Source organism: Bubalus kerabau, chromosome 7, assembly GCF_029407905.1.
Source record: "Bubalus kerabau isolate K-KA32 ecotype Philippines breed swamp buffalo chromosome 7, PCC_UOA_SB_1v2, whole genome shotgun sequence".
Lineage (NCBI taxonomy): Eukaryota > Metazoa > Chordata > Mammalia > Artiodactyla > Bovidae > Bubalus > Bubalus kerabau.
Genome location: NC_073630.1, coordinates 34,312,463 through 34,333,126, shown reverse-complemented (window position 1 = coordinate 34,333,126; position 20,664 = coordinate 34,312,463). Strand labels below are relative to the sequence as shown.

Here is a 20,664-nt window from a genome sequence, read left to right as displayed (position 1 = left end):
TTAGAGAATGTTCTTTTTCATGTGCTTTGTGTTTTGTGTATATTATCCAGAGGAGATAGACTGATATCTTTAAGTACTGCAGGATACAGGATGCTTGGGGCTGGTGCACTGGGATGACCCAGAGGGATGGTACAGGGAGGGAGGTGGGATGGGGGTTCAGGATTGGGAACACGTGTACACCCGTGGCAGATTCATGTTGATGTATGGCAAAACCAATACAATATTGTAAAGTAAAAAAAATAATAATAAAAAAGTAAATGAAAATTAATACATTAAAAAAAGTAGTTATAGAAAAATATTGAAATAACATAATATGGATACAGTTTTACATTGCACTTTTTTATAATTGTAGTAGAATTTTAAACTCATGTATTTCCTGCTTCAGTTCAGTTCAGTCGCTCAGTCATGTCCAACTGTTTGAGACCCCATTTACTGCAGCACACCAGGCCTCCTTGTCCATCACCAACTCCCAGAGTCTACTCAAACTCATATCCATTGAGTCGGTGATGCCATCCAGCCATCTCATCCTCTGTCCCCTTCTCCTCCCACCTTCAATCTTTCCCAGTATCAGGGTCTTTTCAAATGAGTCAGTTCTTCTCATCAGGTGGCCAAAGTATTGGAGCTTCAGCTTCAGTCCTTCCAATGAACATTCAGGACTGATTTCCTTTAGGATGGAGTGGTTGGATCTCTTTGCAGTCCAAGGGACTCTCAAGGACTCTCTCCAACACCAAAGTTCAAAAGCATTATTTCTTCGGCACTCAGCTTTCTTTATAATCCAACTCTCACACCCATACATGACTACTGGAAAAACCATAGCCTTGACTAGATCTTGACTAGACGGACCATTTCCTGCTTATGGAGTGAATAAAATTTGGAAAAATACTTTATTCAAGAAATGAATTTCAGAAAGGGGTTTGAAAGATGAGAGCATTTGGGCTGGTGAATCTCTAGGGAAAAGTCAGTTGCAAGTATTAAGATAATATGGTATTAAGTTGCAAAGAGAGGATGACTTATAATAGTAAGTTTTCCATTTATTCTGTTCTCCAAGGGATATTATCAGAAAAGCAATGCAGGTGCTCAGTACATTTTTGAAAAGGACTTAATTTTAATTGGTTGCAATAAATGTTTTAAGTTTTTCTCTCTGGTTATTTATTAAAGTAGATCCAAAATAAAATGTAATATTTTTAATTTTTTTAAAGTTTTTAATTGGAGGATAATTGCTTTACACGGTTGTGTGGGTTTCTGCCGTGCAGCAATGTGAATCAGCTATAAGTGTGTATATATACATGTGTGTGTGTATGTAGATACTCTGCCTCCTGATCCTCTTTCCCACTGCACCCCTGCCCCACCCCTCCAGGTCGTCACAGAGCACTGAGCCGAGCCCCCTGCGCTCTATAGCTGCTTCCCGCTAGCCATCTGTTTCACGCATGGTAGTGTGTATATGTCAGTGCTACTCGCAGTTCCTTCAAATTGGATCCTCTTATAGGCTCATGTGCGTGAGTGTGCTCAGTCGCTGTCATGTCTGACTCTTTGTAACCCCAAGGACTGTCGCCCACCAGGCTCCTCTGTCCATGGGGTTTTCCAGGCAAGAATGCTGGAGTGGGTTGCCATTTCCTCCTCCAGGGGATCTTCCTGACCCAGGGATCAAACCCATGCCTCCTTTATCTCCTGCATTGGCAGGCAGAAGCCCAATAGGATCATGTAACCCAGTACTAATCAAGCGTTTTTCTGTGATCTATAGTTATTTTTTTTAAGTATATAAAAAAATATATATAACTCAAGCACAAGTTTCCCAAAGCTTAAGTGGTTACCTTTAAATGTGAAACACACTTCAGTATATTTTATTCTTATTTTAAATACTGCCTTGATCTGAACTTTTGGAAAAAAAAAAAGAGGGGGTGGATCTTTATCTGGTCTATTCTTTGGCATGATGCAGAATCCTTCGAGTGTGATATCCCTAGTTTATCATAAATAGCATAGCTTTTGTTTAATCTTAAATGTAGCTTAGTACTGTAATACTTTTAAGACATCTAATGTGTTGGTGTCTTACTGATGAAATATAGAGCCCCCTGAGCAGCCTGGTGGGCAGTTATCGGCAACAGGGCTTCTCTTTTTGACCCAGATTATAGGAGGCTGAGAGGTAGAACAGCACTGGGCTCTGCAATGGGAACTATAGCAGTGCTCTTCAGGTACTTAGAACAGAGGGATTACACATGGCCAATTTTTGTCTTCTTCACCAGACATTCTTACCCATTTAATACATAGCAGATAGGTGTGTACATTTTGTACAAATCCATCAGAAATACAGTATTAACTCAAGCCTCTGTTAACACCTTATAATTGAAGTGCAATATGAGAGTGCACTATCTTGAGATTTCTTTAATATACAAGTCATCTCATGACAATAGCTTCTCTTCTCTTCTTTTTAATATTCCTATTACTTGAAGAGATACATGAATGATCTCTGATTAGCTTTGCATAAGAATTAGAAGGTGGAATAGCAGAAAAATAAGGCAAGAAGAGAGAAAAGGAAGAAAGTTGGAATCACTTATTTAGATATATAAACCAATAATATTGATGCAGAATTGAAAGAGGGAAGATTTTTTTAAATACCAGAAACATGAATTGATGACTAACTATTCCAAGAAGTGACTATGTACAACCAGATTATCTCAAGTTATTCTTCAAAGAAAACAAAGAATATTTCCAGATATTACTCAGTTTAACAGTGTCTGTAACTTCTTCTCACATATATAATTGTATTTTAAAAATGAACATGAACTGATATTAAAAGAACTATCCATTTGTCTATTTCATTAAACATCTCTGAAATTCTGTTCTTTCATGCAAAAAATTGTTCTCTCTGTTATTTTGATGTCATGTGATCAGTGTGGCTGGTGACCATATAGTTTGCAGTTATTGGTCATTTCTTCTCACTTTTACCACCTTCCCAGACTGTAATTCTTTGACTAGCCAGAAGCTCCTTTGCATAATGTGAGCTTGTAACTTGATCTGAACTCTTAGAAGACACTGTGATTTCCTCTAGTCAGCCCTGAATGTTACTAACCTGATCCTATAGATATTGAAGCTAATCTAAAGTCAAGTTTAGATTAGCTTCAAGAAATCAGATGGGAATTTAAGAATAAGGATGGAGATCATGGTCAACAGAGTTGATATGCTCTGACTTTCAAGGATTGATCTTGTGTTCCAATGGGTTTTTGTGTGTACAAATAGAATAGTTTTAAAATTAACATGGATGGCATTCCCCATTGAATTTTCACGTAATAATTATATCTACTTTTCTCAATAAGTCCTTTATTGTAGTTCCTTTGTCTTAAGTATTAGTGATGAATTGCTTTTAAATACAATATAATGTTAATTGTTGTTGTTTAGTCCCTAAGACATGTCCAGCTCTTTTGTGACCCTGTAAACTATAGCCTGCAAGGCTCCTCTGTCCATGGGATTTCCCAGGCAAGAATACTGGGATGGATTGCCATTTCCTTCTCCAGGGAATCTTCCTGACAAAGGGATCAAACCCACATCTCCTGCATTAACAGGCAGATTCTTTACCACTGAACCACCAACGAAGCCCTAAATGTTAATTAATGCTAAGTTTACAAAGATTTTCTTGTCACTTCAGAAAAATATTTGAAGTTTTATTAAAATAAATTCTGAGAGACTTCCCCTGTCAGTCCAGTGGTTAAGACTCTGTGCTCCTAATGTAGCAGGTACTGGTTTGATCCCTGGACAGGGAACTAAGATCCTGCATGTTACACAGTAAGCAGCCAAAAAAATTTTTTTTAATTTCTGGTTTTAAAGTTATTTTACTTTTGAGTACTGAATAGTGGCTTATTTTGCATTTATTAATGAGGCATATTGCTCAGAATATTGTCAAAATACATAACTCAAGCAGCTTTAGAAATTTATGTGTCCAGTATCTAAAATTAGAATAAACTGTAGTTTGTGTCTGATCAGTTTGTTTGCCTTTGACAGCTAAATCAAATCTCCAAATGTTTTATACCCAAATTTTAAAAGTTTCTTGTTAAGACAAGTGGAAAAAAAATCAGTTTATGAATGGTATATTACTACTGAATTTGACAATAACAAAAGAAATATCTGTATATCTTTATATACTTTCCTTTTTTACTTAATTTAAAATAAAATAAACTATATATACATGGATTCATATTTCAAAGAAATAGAGGGTGTGTATTTTTCAAATCCATACAACCTAAATTAATATTTTTATCCTGGGGCAGTTTTTAAAATAATGCTGTTTTCACAAGTGCTGGGGAAGATGCAGAGTAACTGGATCACTTATACATTGTTGGTGGGAATGTAAAAGGGTCCAGCACTCTGGGAAACAGTTTGGTAGTTTCTTCAGAAATCAAACATGCAACTGTCATATAAACCAACTATTAAAATTATAATCCTAGGCATTTATCCCATAGAACTGAAGACTTAGGGTCACACAAAACATACACACACATTTTCACAACAGTTATTTACAAAAAAACAAAAAACTTAAGAGGAAAAAAAAGGCCCAGATGTCCTTCTGTGGTTGACTAACTATGGCACGTCCATATAATGAGCAGTAAAAAGGGATGAGCTGTGGGTGGACACAGCAACCAGAAAGTGAAAGTGGCTCAGCCGTGTCCGACTCTTTCTGACCCCGTGGGCTATACAGTCCACGGAGTTCTCCAGGCCAGAATACTGGAGTAGGTAGCCTTTCCCTTCTCCAGGGGATCTTCGCAACCCAGAGATCGAACCCAGGTCTCCCGCGTTGCAGGCGCATTCGTTACCAGCTGAGCCACAAGGGAAGCCCAAGAATACTGGAGTGGGTAGCCTATCCCTTCTCCAAGGGATCTTCCAGAAACAAGAATCGAACCGGGGGACAACAACCAGAGAATTATGCTAAATGAAAATGAGAGTCCCAGAAAGTTACATACATTATTTCACTTTTATTTCATTCCTGAAATGATTAAACAGTACAGATGGGAAAGAGATTAGTAATTGGCTGGGATTAGGAGGGCCTGAAGAGAGCAACAAGAGTGATCCTTAGAGTTGTTTCTGTATCCTGACTGGATCCATGTCAACATCCTGGCTGTGATATTGTACTATAGTTTTGCAAAACGTTACCTTTGGTACATAGGAACGAAAGCTAACATAATTTACATAGCAAATTGTCTAAAAGTAAAATTTAATTACAAAATTTTAAAATGGTATTTTATTAAATGTATTACTCATGTTATAAGAAAGATTAAGAAAAACAAAGCATTTATGCAGATTTGCCTTCAGTTTTCTAGAAATGTTGCTTTTATTTTGCATTTGGTTTTCGGTGGTTCTTTGTTTTGTATTTGTGAAGTTGGCTGTCTAGAAATGACAAGCTTTGCCACAAGAGCCAAGAGTAATGGTTGAGCTGAAATTTCTTTCTAGAGTAGTGCCATTTGACTGTTATAATGTCTGAGACTAATAAATATGTTTTAAAATTAACAAATGAACTAAATATTGGCATCCCTGTTTTTGAGAGGGGCTTCCCTGATAGCTCAGTTGGTTAAGAATCCTCCTGCAGTGCAGGATACCTGGGTTTGATCCCTGGGTTGGGAAGATCCCCTGGAGAATGAAAAGGCTACCCACTCCAGTATTCTGGCCTGGATAATTCTATGGACTATACAGTTGGACAGAGTCACAGAGTTGGACACGGCTGAGCGACTTTGACTTCAGACTTTCAATTTTTTGAGAAGGCTTGGTGCCTTGCATGGCTGAACTTAGCTAATGCTTGCTCTAGTCATGAAATATATGTAATTAACTGCCAGTGAGACTATAAAAAGTACCTGACTTACAAGCTGTCATTTTTGCACCCCAGTATGTGAGACAAATCTACAACCTCAGTCCTCGCAACAGAGAAAACTAAAAATGCAGAACTCCCCTCATTTATAACCAGGACTGTTGCTCAGAACTGACAAACAGGAACTATGAGGATGCAATACAGTCTGTTCTGTATGAGTGACTCTTTTAGTATTATGATAACATTGCCCTACTGTGTTTAGTTTTAGGGATTTATAATATCATTCAAGAGAGAGAAGAAAAGTATTAGGCTTTGGGTCAGCTAAATTTGGAAACATTTTAGCCTCAGAAGCACCTTTTCCACCCTTATAGATCTACTTAATGCCTTAGAATTTAACTGTTTATCCTGGATAACTGTTACACTTGCTTTTACCTTTGAGCAAACTTCACCAAGGGTTCCCCAGGTGGCTCAGTGGTAAAGAATGCACCTGCCAGTGCAGGAGATGCAGGTTCAATCCCTGGGTCAGGAGGATCCCCTGGAGAAGGAAATGACAGCCCACTCCAGTATTCTTGCCTGGACTAAATGCACACACACACTCTCTCTCTGTCAAGGAAAGAAAGACTGCTGAAAGAATGATTATAACCTTTTTTCTCAAATGCTTTTCTCACTAACTTCTTTAGAATGTCTTTCTAAAGGCATCTTAGGGCTGACTGTAACTAGGTTAGCTGTGTGCACCCGTACGGGCCGCTTGTGGCGATAGCATAGAGCAGTCATAGCAAGAACCCGGGGCGGCCGTCCTCCCCGTGCGGCAGCTGCGGCGCTCTCACGGCTGGCTCTGCCGTCTGGGTTGCCAGCCGTGGTGAACAGAGCATCCCATAATTCCTCTGGTGTGAAAAGGAATTGCGTTATTTATGTAAGCTTTTGTAAAAGTAAATACGATTTTCAAACCATGAGAAACTATTAAACAGGAAAAAAAGGGTAAAAGAATGGATACTTTTGACCGACAGAGAAGGCTTGAGAGAAAGAGAGATGTCTGACTATGCAAAACACCATCTCCAGGCTCTCAAACATATCGTCAATAACAGGAGACTAATAGTTGAAGAGCTAGAAGTTTTAAAAGGAAGCATACCCTTCCTCAAAGCAGTTGTACACGTATGGCACATCCATGTGAAGACTGTATGACATAGTTTGGTTAATAAATGAAAATTTATGTAAAGTTTAAAAATAAAATAAAATTTAAAAAAAAAAGAATTCAAAAAAAAAACAAACAAACAATCAATCAATATGCCTTTTCTGAAATGTTCAAGAAGAATCTCACAATCACTGCCATTCCCCAGCATTAGAATATATTTTTGATGTTAAATGTTGAGAACACACACTTGGTATAGAGAGGAAAAATGTTGCACAGATGAGGCCAGATACAAAATAATACACTATGTGTGATTTCATTTAGCTAAAGAAGGCAACAGATCAACTAATGAGGTTAGAGGTCAGGATAGCGGTCAGGACAGCGGCATGAGGGGTCTGGGTCACTGGAGAGGTTCTGCTTCTTTGTCTAGGTACCGATGGGAGTGTTCAGTGTGTGAAAATTCATGGTTGGTACACTTTTCTAGAATGTATATTACTCTTTTCTGTATGTAAATATATTATGTATTAATAAAATTGGCTTTAAAAAGAAAAAAAAAATAAATGAAAATTGTAATTTCATTTCGGTATGTGTTTTTAGTTCTTTATTTTTAAAAGGCAGTGGAAGGAAGGAAGGAAAATCATAGGGAAGGAATAGAGAAAATGTGTATTTATCCCATGTAAAGATAATGCTAATTTTTTTTCCTGCTGTATCAATAGCAGAATTCATTCACAATTAATCTCACCTTGTCAAATGGCTGGTTAGAAATAGTAGAGATCATTTTAGAGTTGTGTAATGCAAAATGATTGAACTTCATCACATGGTTTATTTTTAACCCTTATCATAGGCTTCCTGACAAAATGCTTTGGTGAAACTTGTTTTGACCCCACATAATGTAAGTTTGATGATCAGGCTTGAGCAACTCTTGACTTGTTCAAAAAGTGATTCATTTCCAAATGATAATTATATCCAGGTATTGTATTAATAAGGTAGTGGTAATCTAAGAAATTTTATTCCAGATATAACCAGAAATTAGTATTGCTTCTCCACTTGTACCTGAAACTTCTACCTCTGTAGCCATACCATTATTTGAACGTACACGTGGAACTCTGCTCAATGTTATATGACAGCCTGAATGGGAGGGAATTTGGGGGAGAATGGATCCATGTATGTGTATGGCTGACTCCCTTTGCTGTTTACCTGAAACTCTCACAACATTGTTAACTGGGCATACCCCAATACAAAATAAAAAAGTTTTTAAAAATTAAACATAAAAAGCCCACAGATTGTGTTATAGCCACTCAATGAGGTATCTATACAACTATGTCATATAAGAAAATCAGTGAGTTATCACCCATGGTGTGGCTTTCCTTACTGTGCTGAATGACTATGAGCAGAAGACTCATCATTGAGCCGAACTTTTGATTTTCTTTGGCAGAATAAATTTAAGCAAAGGTAGCAGGCAAATTAAAAACAGATGCCTGAGATGTAAGCACATAGCAGTCTTCATCTTTGTCACTCTGAATTTATGGATGCAGCATGTGATCTCTGATATTGCCAAATGGAAGGATACTTGTCACACAATTAAAGTTACAAGAGAATTGCACATTAGTTGTTTTGCTTCAGACATATATAGGTATACTGAGCTTTGATGATTTTGTTTTAGATATTTATAGGTATACTGAGCTTTGATGAAAATGTTTATCCAAAAAGAGGGAAGAATGCCTAGCATGTGACATAGTAAATGCTCAAAACCGATTTAATGAAAGACCATCCACTATTTGCCAAGTCTGTGTAGGATGCAAAGACTTCTAAAATATGGTTCCTGTTTGGTAGTGTTGATGAGAAGGAAATTCTGCATACTAAAGAAAGGACAGATATTCGAGTTTGTTAATAAAAATAAAATAGGCTGCATCCTTAAATTCAAAGGTGACACTATGAAAAACAAGGTAAGAGGGACGCTTCAGCATGTTTACATTCCATGTGCTCAAGAGACAAGTAGGTGAGCTGAGCTGCGCTGAAGTGGCCACACTCCAGGTGCCTGTCATATGGGCCCCCTTCTCATGTTCGTGATAATAGAAAATCCACATTGTACAAATGATAACCCACAATTATGGGTGAATAAATGCCTCTCTTTCTCTACTTTGGAGAAGTTTCTGGAGAGGAATTCAGAATAGACTTTAATAGTGGGCCAAGGATGATATCTTAAGGGGATGAAATTGGATTGTAAAGAATGGACATTCTACTGAGCCTGTGGGCTTGGGAGTTTCATGAGTACTATAGACTCCCTTTGTGGATTACTGTAGCTTGTGTGACAGTGTGTGTCCTAGTGAAACCACATTTTCCATATGGTGGTCATCACTGCACCAGGATCATACTAAGGACAAGTCACAATATTAATAGATGTTATGATCCTTTTGTGGTGACTTTTGAAAAGCATTGTGTCCTATGAGTTGGTTGCTTTTCCTGGCCTCTGTTGCTCCCAGTGAAAGCCAAGATACCCTAAGTGATTATATAAATAGGAAGAATTTACCATCTATGTAAATAATAGGGGGGGGGGAATCAGGGGGCTTATCTGAAATAAATAGAAGGAAGAACAGTACAGGAGTTTTACATGTGTGGTTATCTTGCAGTAAACAATGAGCACATTTAAATTCAAAAGAGAAACTTTGGTTTCTCTCTGTTTAGCTCTCTGAAAAATTTAAAGTATTAATTTGAGGAACTAGTAGATTATCTTATTAAAAGTTCTAGCTGTACATTTTTTAAAAACTGTAAACTTTTCCTTTTGTATTAGAGTCTAGGCGATTACCAACGTTGTGGCAGTTTCAGGTGAACAGCGAAGGGACTCGACCATACATGTACATGTATCCATTCTCCCCCATCTAGCTTTACATTTTGACTGATGACTTGTTAAATGGATTTTGGTGACTTGACTTTAGAAGTAGAATAATAAAAAAAAAAAACTGTTTTGACAGGTTAGCTGGGGAGTGCTATATAGAAATTCCCCAGAAAAAAGGGTGAGCAGAGGCAAGGAGACCACTCACTAGTCTCCTGAAGACCCGAACTAGAATGATAGCAAAGGGAATGGCAAGGAAGAGGCTCTCAGAGGTCGAATGGCCTAAAGCTTGTTAACTTTGGACATACGGAGCTATAGCAATACATTTAATTTTCACATGGCAGTATGCAAATTATTTTACCTTTATTTAATATTCTCAACCTTTCTGTAAAGTGTAGGTATTGTTATCTTTGCAAGTTAATTAATTTGCTTAAGATCACACAGTTAATAATTATCAGAATCAGAACTTAAACCTAGGATCTGTGTGAACCCAAGCCCCGCTAATAAAGGATTCTGACTCATCAGAGGCTAAAATAGTGTTGCTCACATTTTAATCTAGGAGACAGATGCCTGTTCAATGCCTGGCTTAAAGTTGATTGTTGGCATACATGTAACACAAACTGTCTTCTCTTTTTCCTTTTTTCTTCTGTTTTAGTGCGACTTCATGACAGCATATCAGAAGAGGGCTTCCATTACTTGGTGTTTGATTTGTAAGTACAGCATACTTTGTGTTTGGTGTTTTTTTGCTATTTATTTGAAGATTTTGAGTTAAAGATCATTTTTTCTCCAAGTAGGAGTCCAAATTAATGACCTGATAATATTTTCAAATGTAATTCTTTTGAAAAAAGGTGAATACTCAGCATCGTTTATTTAAAATTTAAGTTAATCTTCCTAAGGGAAATAGTTAAGAGTGTTTCCTTTGGGATTGTTCACTGTGATCTCATAAGTAGTTTTCAGTTTACAATGTACAATGTAAACCGAGTGTACAATAAGGCACCTCAGTGTACATAAGCATAATTTTCCATTGAATTTTTAAAAGTATTTGTAACTATCTTACATAAAAAGAAGACTCAAGAACCCTTGAGGTGTGTTACTTCAGGGGTTCAACAACATCATCAAACTCCCATCTTTTACCCCAGCTCACTGTCTTTGTTCTCAGACTGGCATGGTTCAACTTACTACATGCAGACATGGTAATTTATACTGGAAGATATTGTCCTGTATTTTTTTTTTAAGAATGAACAATTCATCTAGTAAACCTTCCATTTTTCACCTCATAGGCCAGAACTAGGTCACATGCCTGCCCCACACCAGTCACTGGCAAGAAGAATGGAAACACCAAAATTTACTTACACTAAGAATTAGAGACCAAGGTTCTATCAATAAGAATAAAAGGAAAACCATGCTCTTGGGGAGCAGTCCATAGCATCCCACCTGGCTAAATGGGATATAGTGAGACAGGCCACACACAGTACTTCTCGGGGTTAAATAAGAATACACTTTCTGAAAATCAAATTGATATTCCAAATCAAAAATGTCCATATTGTATAACTTAGTAATTTTGGTTCTTGGAACAATGTCCATGGAAACCGTTACTCTAAATTCAGATAAAGCTTGAAAGATGTTTATTGCATTGTTCTTTATAGGAGGCTGGAAGGAGGGGAAAGAAAACCAACTTAAAGATCCAATAATGGAGAATCAGTTTTCTTAATTACAGTGCATTCATATGATGGACTACTCTTGAGCATTTATTGTGATATTTGGGGAATAGATAAAAAAATATTATTTCATCTAAAATGTGTCTAATGACAGGTTAATAGTAGGTTTGGTTAATTCAGTCCTCCAATGATGTCTTTAAGAAACCAAGTTCATTCCATCTTTCAGTCTGTTCTTTGTAGTTTATGGGTTTATCCTCACTCTCAGATACCTCTTATGTTCTCACATTTGGTGCCTCATTTCAGCTATCATGGTGACTTGCAAAGGCAGGGGAAAAAAAGGAATATTAATCCCATTCATATATTTTTATTTATAGGGAAAACCTTTCCCAGCAGTCCCTCAGAAGATATCTTATAGTGCATTATTGTTTAGAATTGCTTCTGATGCACATATCTGAACCAAGTAGTAGTAAAGGGGATAGAATAACAGCAATTGGCATTGACCAACCATAAGTTCAGTCCATAGCAGGAAGGGAAGTCTTGCTTATTGGGGATAGAAAACCAGACATGTCTGCTGTTACTATGAAATGTGTTGCAATTATTCTTCAATGTTTAAAGTTTAAGAGGAGAGTTATCAACAATTCTCATGAAAATCCTTTTCCAGTAAGTGAGATTAATAAACTAGTTAAACACAATCCAGTAAGTAGCATCAAGCTTTAGAGACAATTGGAAAACAATAGTTAAAAGTATAGATGTTCAGTGAGTAAAAAGAGATTATAACAGATATAAATAAATAATCCTCTATTTGTGGTGGTATTCTAGGGAGAAGAAAAGTAGCTTTAGAAAAATGCACATTTAAAACATAGCTAAGAAAAGTATGATCTTAAAGATATCAATGAAATACTTATGGAAAAAAACTGGAAGTTACTTTGCCAATCAGTTCCAAGATAAAATAACTACTTAAATTCCTAAAGATGGAATGTTCTCCGTGTTTGTCCTTTTGATGATGGTTTTGGCAGTGTGGTACTTGTGCATACTTCCTGTGGAATGTCAGCTATTCAGGATCTATTCAGGAAGTTCTATTTTTATAGGTGTGTTGAGGCTTCTTCTAGTGGAATACTTCTCCTTTTCTAAAAAGCAGAACAGAAAGGGCCATGAGTTCTTAGTTTCTTTTTGCTATTATTTACATTTTTTTATTCAAGTATCTGTCCTTAGTTTCCAACTACAAGGTATTAATAGTCAGTTTTGCAAACAGACTCAGGAATCAGTGGGAAAGGCCTTCATGAAAGTGAAGATACCTTCACAGCAAATACTGAACTGCTTTATTTTTTTAGAATCATATCCCTCAAGGTCTGTCCCTAGCTGGTTTTTAGGCACACCTCAGCAACTCCGGGTGGCAAGAGATGTGGGTTTATCTGAAATCTAAGGGAAGGTAAGACAGTGAAGTAATGGAGCTAGAACTCTAGTCCTCAGGGAGGGGCCTAAAAGCAGAGCCATCTGCCTTAGGAAATAGAGCAGATCCAGTCCATTTCTAGGACTGATGGCTAATAAGGCTTTGACAAGGGCAGTCATTTGAATATGACTTATATATTTCAGGAACTGCATGTCAGAAGAGATCTGTATTGTGTGTTTGGTGGGTGAATATACACAATGAAGTATAGAAACATCACACTCTTAGGTAAATATTGTAAGAGAATAATTAAATTAAGGCTTACTGGAAAGCCTGCTGACCCAGAATGGAAAGATTTAAGTTTCAGGCTCAGAGCTACCTGGGGCTAAACATTTTACATTCTTTTCTCTAAGCTTCATTTTTCTCAAATAGAATGAGGCCATGGGACCAGATGAAAAACTTGTTAGACGTTTAAGTTCTTTTCTATTCTATGAAGCCAGAATGCTTTTTGCATCCATTTGAGATTTCTGGTAGAATTAATGGAACTTCTGATGCCATTTTTAAATATTAGAAAGTTTCTTACGAGTCCTAACTATTGGAGAAAAATGATATCATTGTGTCTTTGAAAAGAACAATTTTTTTCCCCTAGCGAACACACATCTTCGTATGTGAAGTACTTTTTTCCCTCTGTTTTAAAGCATTTGTGTTTTTGTCCCCAGATAAGAAATTCTATTTATTAAATATGTGATAGATGCCTGCTAAGAGCAAGATACTTTGTCTAATGCTTTAGAGAGGAAGAAAGCAGTGTTTTTGAGCATTTTAAAATAAATGCCCCATTTAGATAAATTCAAAAAAAATACTCTGAGAGAATCTGCTGTGCCTCCTCCTCCTGCCCCATTTTATCATATATGTACTTGTCCGAAGTCCTGGTCAAATTGCATGTTTTGTGGTTGTTAGGAAAACGTGTATATTTTTCATTTTTACAAATTTCAAATTACAGTGCTAAAAATTTTCAAAATACACCCCGTATAGTGGGGAGCTGACGAACAGTCCGTATGTAGTCACTCTACACCAGGCACTACAGGTGAGCTGGTTGGAGGGAAGGTAGATGACCACTTTTTGCCTTCGAGAAAACATAACTAAATATTCTAGCATTTTATCACATGCTAGAATCTTTTGGTTATATAACCAACAGGTCAGCAGAATTTACAACACACACACAAATATAACAAGTTTCATAGTGTCTGTTAAAACATCTGGTATATACTCCTAGTCACTTGGTCATTTTTATGGTAATTTGGTAAAATTCTATTATGCTGATAATACTCTCCAGTATTTCACAAGGTGTATGTTTTCCAATGAGTATTAATTCTTTTGGAAGGTGGAGGGCTAGTTTTAATTTTTTTTCTGAATTCCTTTTGTTTTTATTCACAGAAAATTTTGTCTGCCTTAAAACCTACTAAGCATAATATTTCCTTTAATTTACATCTCTAGAACACTGTAGATAACAAACAATAGTAGCAAAATAATTTCACACTCAGACCAAAATGTGAAAGCAAACTATGGAAGACTATTTTCTGTTGTAAAACAGTACTTGAGAACAAGTCCCTAGGTTAAAGTCCTGTCAAGAGAAAGAAAATAAATCAATAATTATAGCATAGGATGCCTTGTGCCATGATATTGTGCTGCGTACACAGATTGAAGAAAAGAGTGAATGTGATGAACCCTGGTCTACTAACATCCAGGCAGACTATAGTAAGTCCCTGAAATGTGTAAGGTGTTGGTAGCAATAAAGTAAAAAGGTACTGTGGGCCCTCCATATCCTCAGGTTTGACATCCCAATATTCAACCAATCTTAGATCAAAAAAGCAAAACTTGAATTTATTGCAGCTGGCAACTATAAGTATTTGCATTTTATTAGGTATGATAAGTAATCAAGAGATGGCTTAAAGTATAATGGAGAATATATGTATAGTATGGCACTTCCCAGGTGGTGCTATTGGTACAGAATCCACCTGCCAATGCAGGAGACATAAGAGACATGGGTACACAAGAGACACAGGTTCAATCTCTGGGTTGGGAAGATCCCCTGGAGTAGGAAATGGCACCCTACTCCAGTGCTCTTGCCTGGAAAATTCCATGGATAGAGGAACCTGGCAGGCTACAGTCCATGGGCCGCAAACAATCAGATGTGACAGAGCATATGCATATAGTATAAGATCATTCTATATCGTTTTATGGGGGACTTCTCTGGTGGCTCAGATGGTGAAGAATCCGCCTGCAATTCAGGAGACCTGGGTTTGATCCCTGTGTTGGGAAGATCTCCTGGAGAAGGGTATGGCAACCCACTCCAGTATTCTTGTCTGGGAAATTTCCATGGACAGAGGAGCCTGGCAGGCTACAGTCCATGTGGTTGCAGAGTTGGACATGACTAAGCAACTAACAAAAGGAAAAGTAGGATACCATTTTATATAAGAGACTTGAGCATCCTCAGATTTTAGTATCTGCTGGGAATTCCCACAGATCTTGAGGGATGACTGTAAAATCTGTCTGAAAATATTTTTTAGAACAAATTTGAGTCTGGAATTTTGCTTTTAGTTGGGAGTTTATATGTAAGAAACAGTCAGTCGACTTAAAATGGAGGGTATTTTAATGACAAAGAAACTCTGGATGCTGTAAGTTATTGCATGTCTTATTTGTTTTCAAAAACAGAATTGTGTTTAAATCAAAACATATTGGCTATTATTAAAATGAAATTTAATGTCCATTCCAGCAGAAAGCTATAATTCTAGAACTGTGGAAGTTCAGTGATGGGAAAATACAGCTTTAACAAGGTTATACTAAATAATTTCAGTGTTCTGTTTCTTGGACAATTAATAAAATGGTAATGATTCTGTTCCAAGCATACCCTGCTTTATTACTTTGCTTTATTGTGCTTCAAAGAAAGTGCATTTTTTACAAATTGAAGATTTATGTAGCCCTGCATCCAGCAAGTTTATCAGTCTCATTTTTTTCAAACATTTGTTTACTTTATATATCTGTGCCACATTTTGATAATTCTCACAATATTTCAAAACCCTCCACCAGCAAAAGAATTATGTCTTGATGAAGGCTCAGGTTAGCATTTTTAAGCAATAAAGTATTTTTTAATTAAGGTATGCTCTTTCTTTTAGGACATAATGCTATTGGACACTTAAAAGACTACAGGATAATACAAACGTAACTTTTACATGCACTAGGAAACCAAAAAACTCATGTGACTTGCTTTACTGTGATATTCGCATTATTGTGGTGGTCTGAAACAGAGCCTGCAGTATCTCAGGGGGTATGCCTGTGTATTTTTTGGGAAAAAACAAAAAACGTTTTAAATGACTGACATCCTGTACTTTGAATAGAAAGGGGTAGAGACACTCATATGCTTTTGATTCCTTTCTGAATAAAAGGTTAAAAACTAACACTCAACTTTTCTCATGTATTATGGTGCTGCTCCAAGGTGGCAAACTCAACCCTTTCACCACACATCATAATTCTTTAATGTTAACAGACACCGAGTTTGTGTGGGATAAGATGCAACCTCGTTTCATGAGTACTTTTTAGTTGACAATGTACAGGAGGAAGGAGGCTCTTCAAATGAATATCATCTGATGCTTCTTTAGAATTATTGTTAGGGATAATTGTGTTAAATTCCAAAGGACTAATCGCTGTTTCATTTCTTCACTTTAATTTTCATTCTTTAATGTAAATCTGGATTTTCTTGAGACTATATCAATTCCCATATTTGTCTTTATAAAGTAGGAGAAAACATTATGCAATTTGGGACTTTTGGAAACTTTTAACTATTACACTTTTAATAAGATATCTTTTTAGAGGAGTTTTGGGTTCAAAGCAAAGATGAGCAGAAGTTTCTGAAAATTCCCAAATACCTCTATCTCCAAACATGCATAACACTGTTGGCTTCCCATACACAGTGGTGTATTTGTTGCAGTTGGGGGCTCTACAGTGACCCATCATTATTGCCCGAAGTCCATAGCTTTCATTGGGGTTTACTCTTGGTATTGTACACTGACTGGGTTTTTTTGGTAGCTTAATCCAGAATAATTTCATTGTCTTAAAAATCCTCTGTGCTCCAACTATTCATGTCACCCTTCTCTCTGACTAGAAACAACTAATTGTTATATTGTCTCCATAGTTTTGCCTTATCTAGAAAGTCATGGTTGGAATCATATAGCATGTAACCTTTTCAGATAGGCTTCTTCCACTTAGCTGTATATATTTATGTTTCCTCCATGTTTTTTCATGTCTTGACAGTTCGTATCTTTTTAGCACTGAATAATAATTCCGGCGATGAGCTGCAGTTTGTTTATCCAACTCCCTGCTGAAGGACATCTTGGTTGTTTCTGAGTTTTGGCAGTTATGAATAAAGTTGCTGTAAACATCCATGTGCAGGTTTTCGTGTAGACTTAAGTTTTCAGCTCCTTTGGGTAAATACCAAGGAAAACAATTACTGGATTATATGGTGAGAGTATATTTCAGTTCAGTTCAGTCACTCAGTCATGTCCGACTCTGCGACCCCATGAATCGCAGCACGCCAGGCCTCCCTGTCCATCACCAACTCCCGGAGGTCACCCAGACTCACGTCCATCGAGTCAGTGATGCCATCCAGCCATCTCATCCTCTGTCGTCCCCTTCTCCTCCTGCCCCCAATCCCTCCCAGCATCAGAGTCTTTTCCAGAGTCAACTCTTAGCATGAGGTGGCCAAAGTACTGGAGTTTCAGCTTCAGCATCATGCCTTCCAAAGAAATCCCAGGGCTGATCTCCTTCAGAATGGACTGGTTGGATCTCCTTGCAGTCCAAGGGACTCTCAAGAGTCTTCTCCAACACCACAGTTCAAAAGCATCAATTCTTCAGCGCTCAGCCTTCTTCACTATCCAACTCTCACATCCATACATGAACACTGGGAAAACCATAGTCTTGACTAGACGGACCTTTGTTGCCAAAGTAATGTCTCTGCTTTTGAATATGCTATCTAGGTTGGTCATAACTTTCCTTCCAAGGAGTAAGCTTCTTTTAATTTCATGGCTGCAGTCACCATCTGCAGTGATTTTGGAGCCCCAAAAAATAAAGTCTGACACTGTTTCCACTGTTTCCCCATCTATTTCCCATGAAGTGATGGGACCAGATGCCATGAATCTTCGTTTTCTGAATGTTGAGCTTTAAGCCAACTTTTTCACTCTCCACTTTCACTTTCATCAAGAGGCTTTTTAGTTCCTCTTCACTGTCTGCCATAAGGGTGGTGTCATCTGCATATCTGAGGTTATTGATATTTGAGTTTTTATCAATATTTTATCAAAAATATTGATATTTCTCCCAGCAACCTTGATTCCAGCTTGTGTTTCTTCCAGTCCAACGTTTCTCATGATGTGCTCTTCATATAAGTTAAATAAGCAGGGTGACAATATACAGCCTTGACGTACTCCTTTTCCTATTTGGAACCAGTCCGTTGTTCCATGTCCAGTTCTAACTGTTGCTTCCTGACCTGCATACAGATTTCTCAAGAGGCAGGTCAGGTGGTCTGGTATTCCCATCTCTTTCAGAATTTTCCAGAGTTTATTGTGATCCACACAGTCAAAGGCTTTACAAAACTGCCAAACTGTCTTTTAAAGTGGATGTATCATTTTGATTGGAGAAGGAAATGTCAACCCACTCCAGTATTCTTGCCTAGAGAATCCTGTAGACGGAGGAGCCTGGTGGGCTGCCATCTATGGGGTCACACAGAGTCGGATATGACTGAAGCGACTTAGCATGCATGCATGCATTGGAGAAGGAAATGGCAACCCACTCCAGTATTCTTGTCTGGAGAATCCCAGGGACAGAGGAGCCTGGTGGGCTGCCATCTGTGGGGTCACACCGAATCGGACACCACTGAAGCGACTTAGCAGCAGCAGCAGCAGCAGCAGCAGCATTATTTTGCATTCCCATCAGCAATGAATGAAGAGTTCCTGTTGCTCCATATCCTGCTAGAACTTAATGTTGTCAGTGTTTTGGACTTTTGCCACACTAATGGATGTGTAGTGATTATCTTGTTTTAATTTGCAAATGCCTAGTGACATGTGGTGTGGAGCATCTTTTCATATGCTTATTTTCCATCTGCATATCTTCTTTGGTGAGGTATCCTTCAGATCTTTTGCCAATTTTTAAGTCAGATTGTTCATTTTCTTATTGTTCAGTTTTAAGAATTCTTGGTGTAGTTGGATAACTGTTCTTCATCAGATGTTTTTGTAAATATTTTTCCCAGTCTATAACTTGTCTTCTCATTTCTTGACAGTGTCTTCTGCAGAGCAGAATTTTAAAATTTTTAATCAAGTTCACCTTATCGATTGTTTCTCTCATGGATCATGCCTTTGATGTTGTATCTAAAAGCCATCCCCATATCTAAGGTCAGCCAGATAGTCTATGTTATCTTCCAGGATTTTTATAGTTCTGTTTATATATTTAGTTTTACATTTAGGTCTGTGACTCATTTTGAGTTAATTTTTGTGAAGGATGTAAGGTCTAGATTTAAGTTTTTCTTTCTTCTTTTTTTTTAATATGTGTCTGTTCCAGCATCATTTGTTCAGGAGTCTCTTTTCTCTAATATATTGCCTTTGCTCTTTTGTCAAAGATGAGAGACTACATTTATATTTGTTCATTTCTGGGCTTTATTTTCTTGTAATCTGTGCTTATTCTTTCATTAATACCACACTTTCTTTATTCGGATGTAGCTTTATTGTAAGTCTTCAAGTCGGTGGTGTGAGTCCGTCATTGTTCTCTTTAAATATTACATTGATTATGCTTGGTCTTTTGGCTCTCCACATAAACTTTAAAATCAGGTTTTTGATACCACAAAAGGACTTGCTGGATTTTGATTGGGATTATGTTGATTAAGTTGGGAAAAACTGTCATCTTGACCTCCTACTCATCTACAAGGAATATCTCTTCATTTATTTAGTTATTTTTTTCTTTATCAGAGTTTTATAGTTTCCTTATAAAAATCTTTTACATATTTTGTTAGACTTATACCTAAGTATTTCACTTTTAGGGAGTATAATATAAATGGTAAAGTGTTTTTAATATAAATTTCACTTGGTCATTTCTGGCCCATAGGAAAGCTATAGATTTTTGCATGTTAACCTTTTATCCTGCTTATATTAGTTCAGGAATTTTGTTGTCAATTCTTTAGGGTTTTTCTCCATAGACAATCATGTCTTCTATGAATAAAGACCATTTTATTTCTTCCTTCCCAGTTTGTATACCATTTGTTTCCTTTTCTTATCTGATTACATTAGCGAGGACTTCTACTCTGATGTCAGAAAGGGATGATGAAAGAGGACATCTTTGCCTTGTTCCTGATCTTAGTGGAAAAATTTCATGTTTCTCACGGTTAAATATGATGTTAGCTTGTGGAATGAGGTTTGTAACATTGTACAGGAGACAGGGATCAAGACCATTCCCATAGAAAAGAAATGCAAAAAAGCAAAATGGCTGTCTGGGGAGGCCTTACAAATAGCTGTGAAAAGAAGAGAAGCGAAAAGCAAAGGAGAAAAGGAAAGATATAAACATCTGAATGCAGAATCCAAAGAATAGCAAGAAGAGATAAGAAAGGCTTCTTCAGCGATCAATGCAAAGAAATAGAGGAAAACAACAGAATGGGAAAGACTAGGGATCTCTTCAAGAAAATCCGAGATATCAAAGGAACATGTCATGCAAAGATGAGCTCGATAAAGGACAGAAATGGTTTGGACCTAACAGAAGCAGAAGATATTAAGAAGAGGTGGCAAGAATACACAGAAGAACTGTACAAAAAAGATCTTCACGACCCAGATAATCACG

General features: G+C 37.2%; 1 protein-coding gene across 13 annotated transcripts in view; it reads left to right on the top strand.

Annotated features, from left to right (window-relative positions):
• CAMK2D (calcium/calmodulin dependent protein kinase II delta) overlaps window positions 1–20,664 on the top strand; it is a 314,733-nt gene that overhangs the window by 149,385 nt on the left and 144,684 nt on the right. For all 13 annotated transcript variants that reach the window (XM_055588024.1, XM_055588019.1, XM_055588015.1 and 10 more), the window contains exon 4: window positions 10,406–10,460. In XM_055588024.1, coding sequence (XP_055443999.1) covers window positions 10,406–10,460 — 55 coding nt within the window. The remainder of the gene's footprint in view (window positions 1–10,405; window positions 10,461–20,664) is intronic.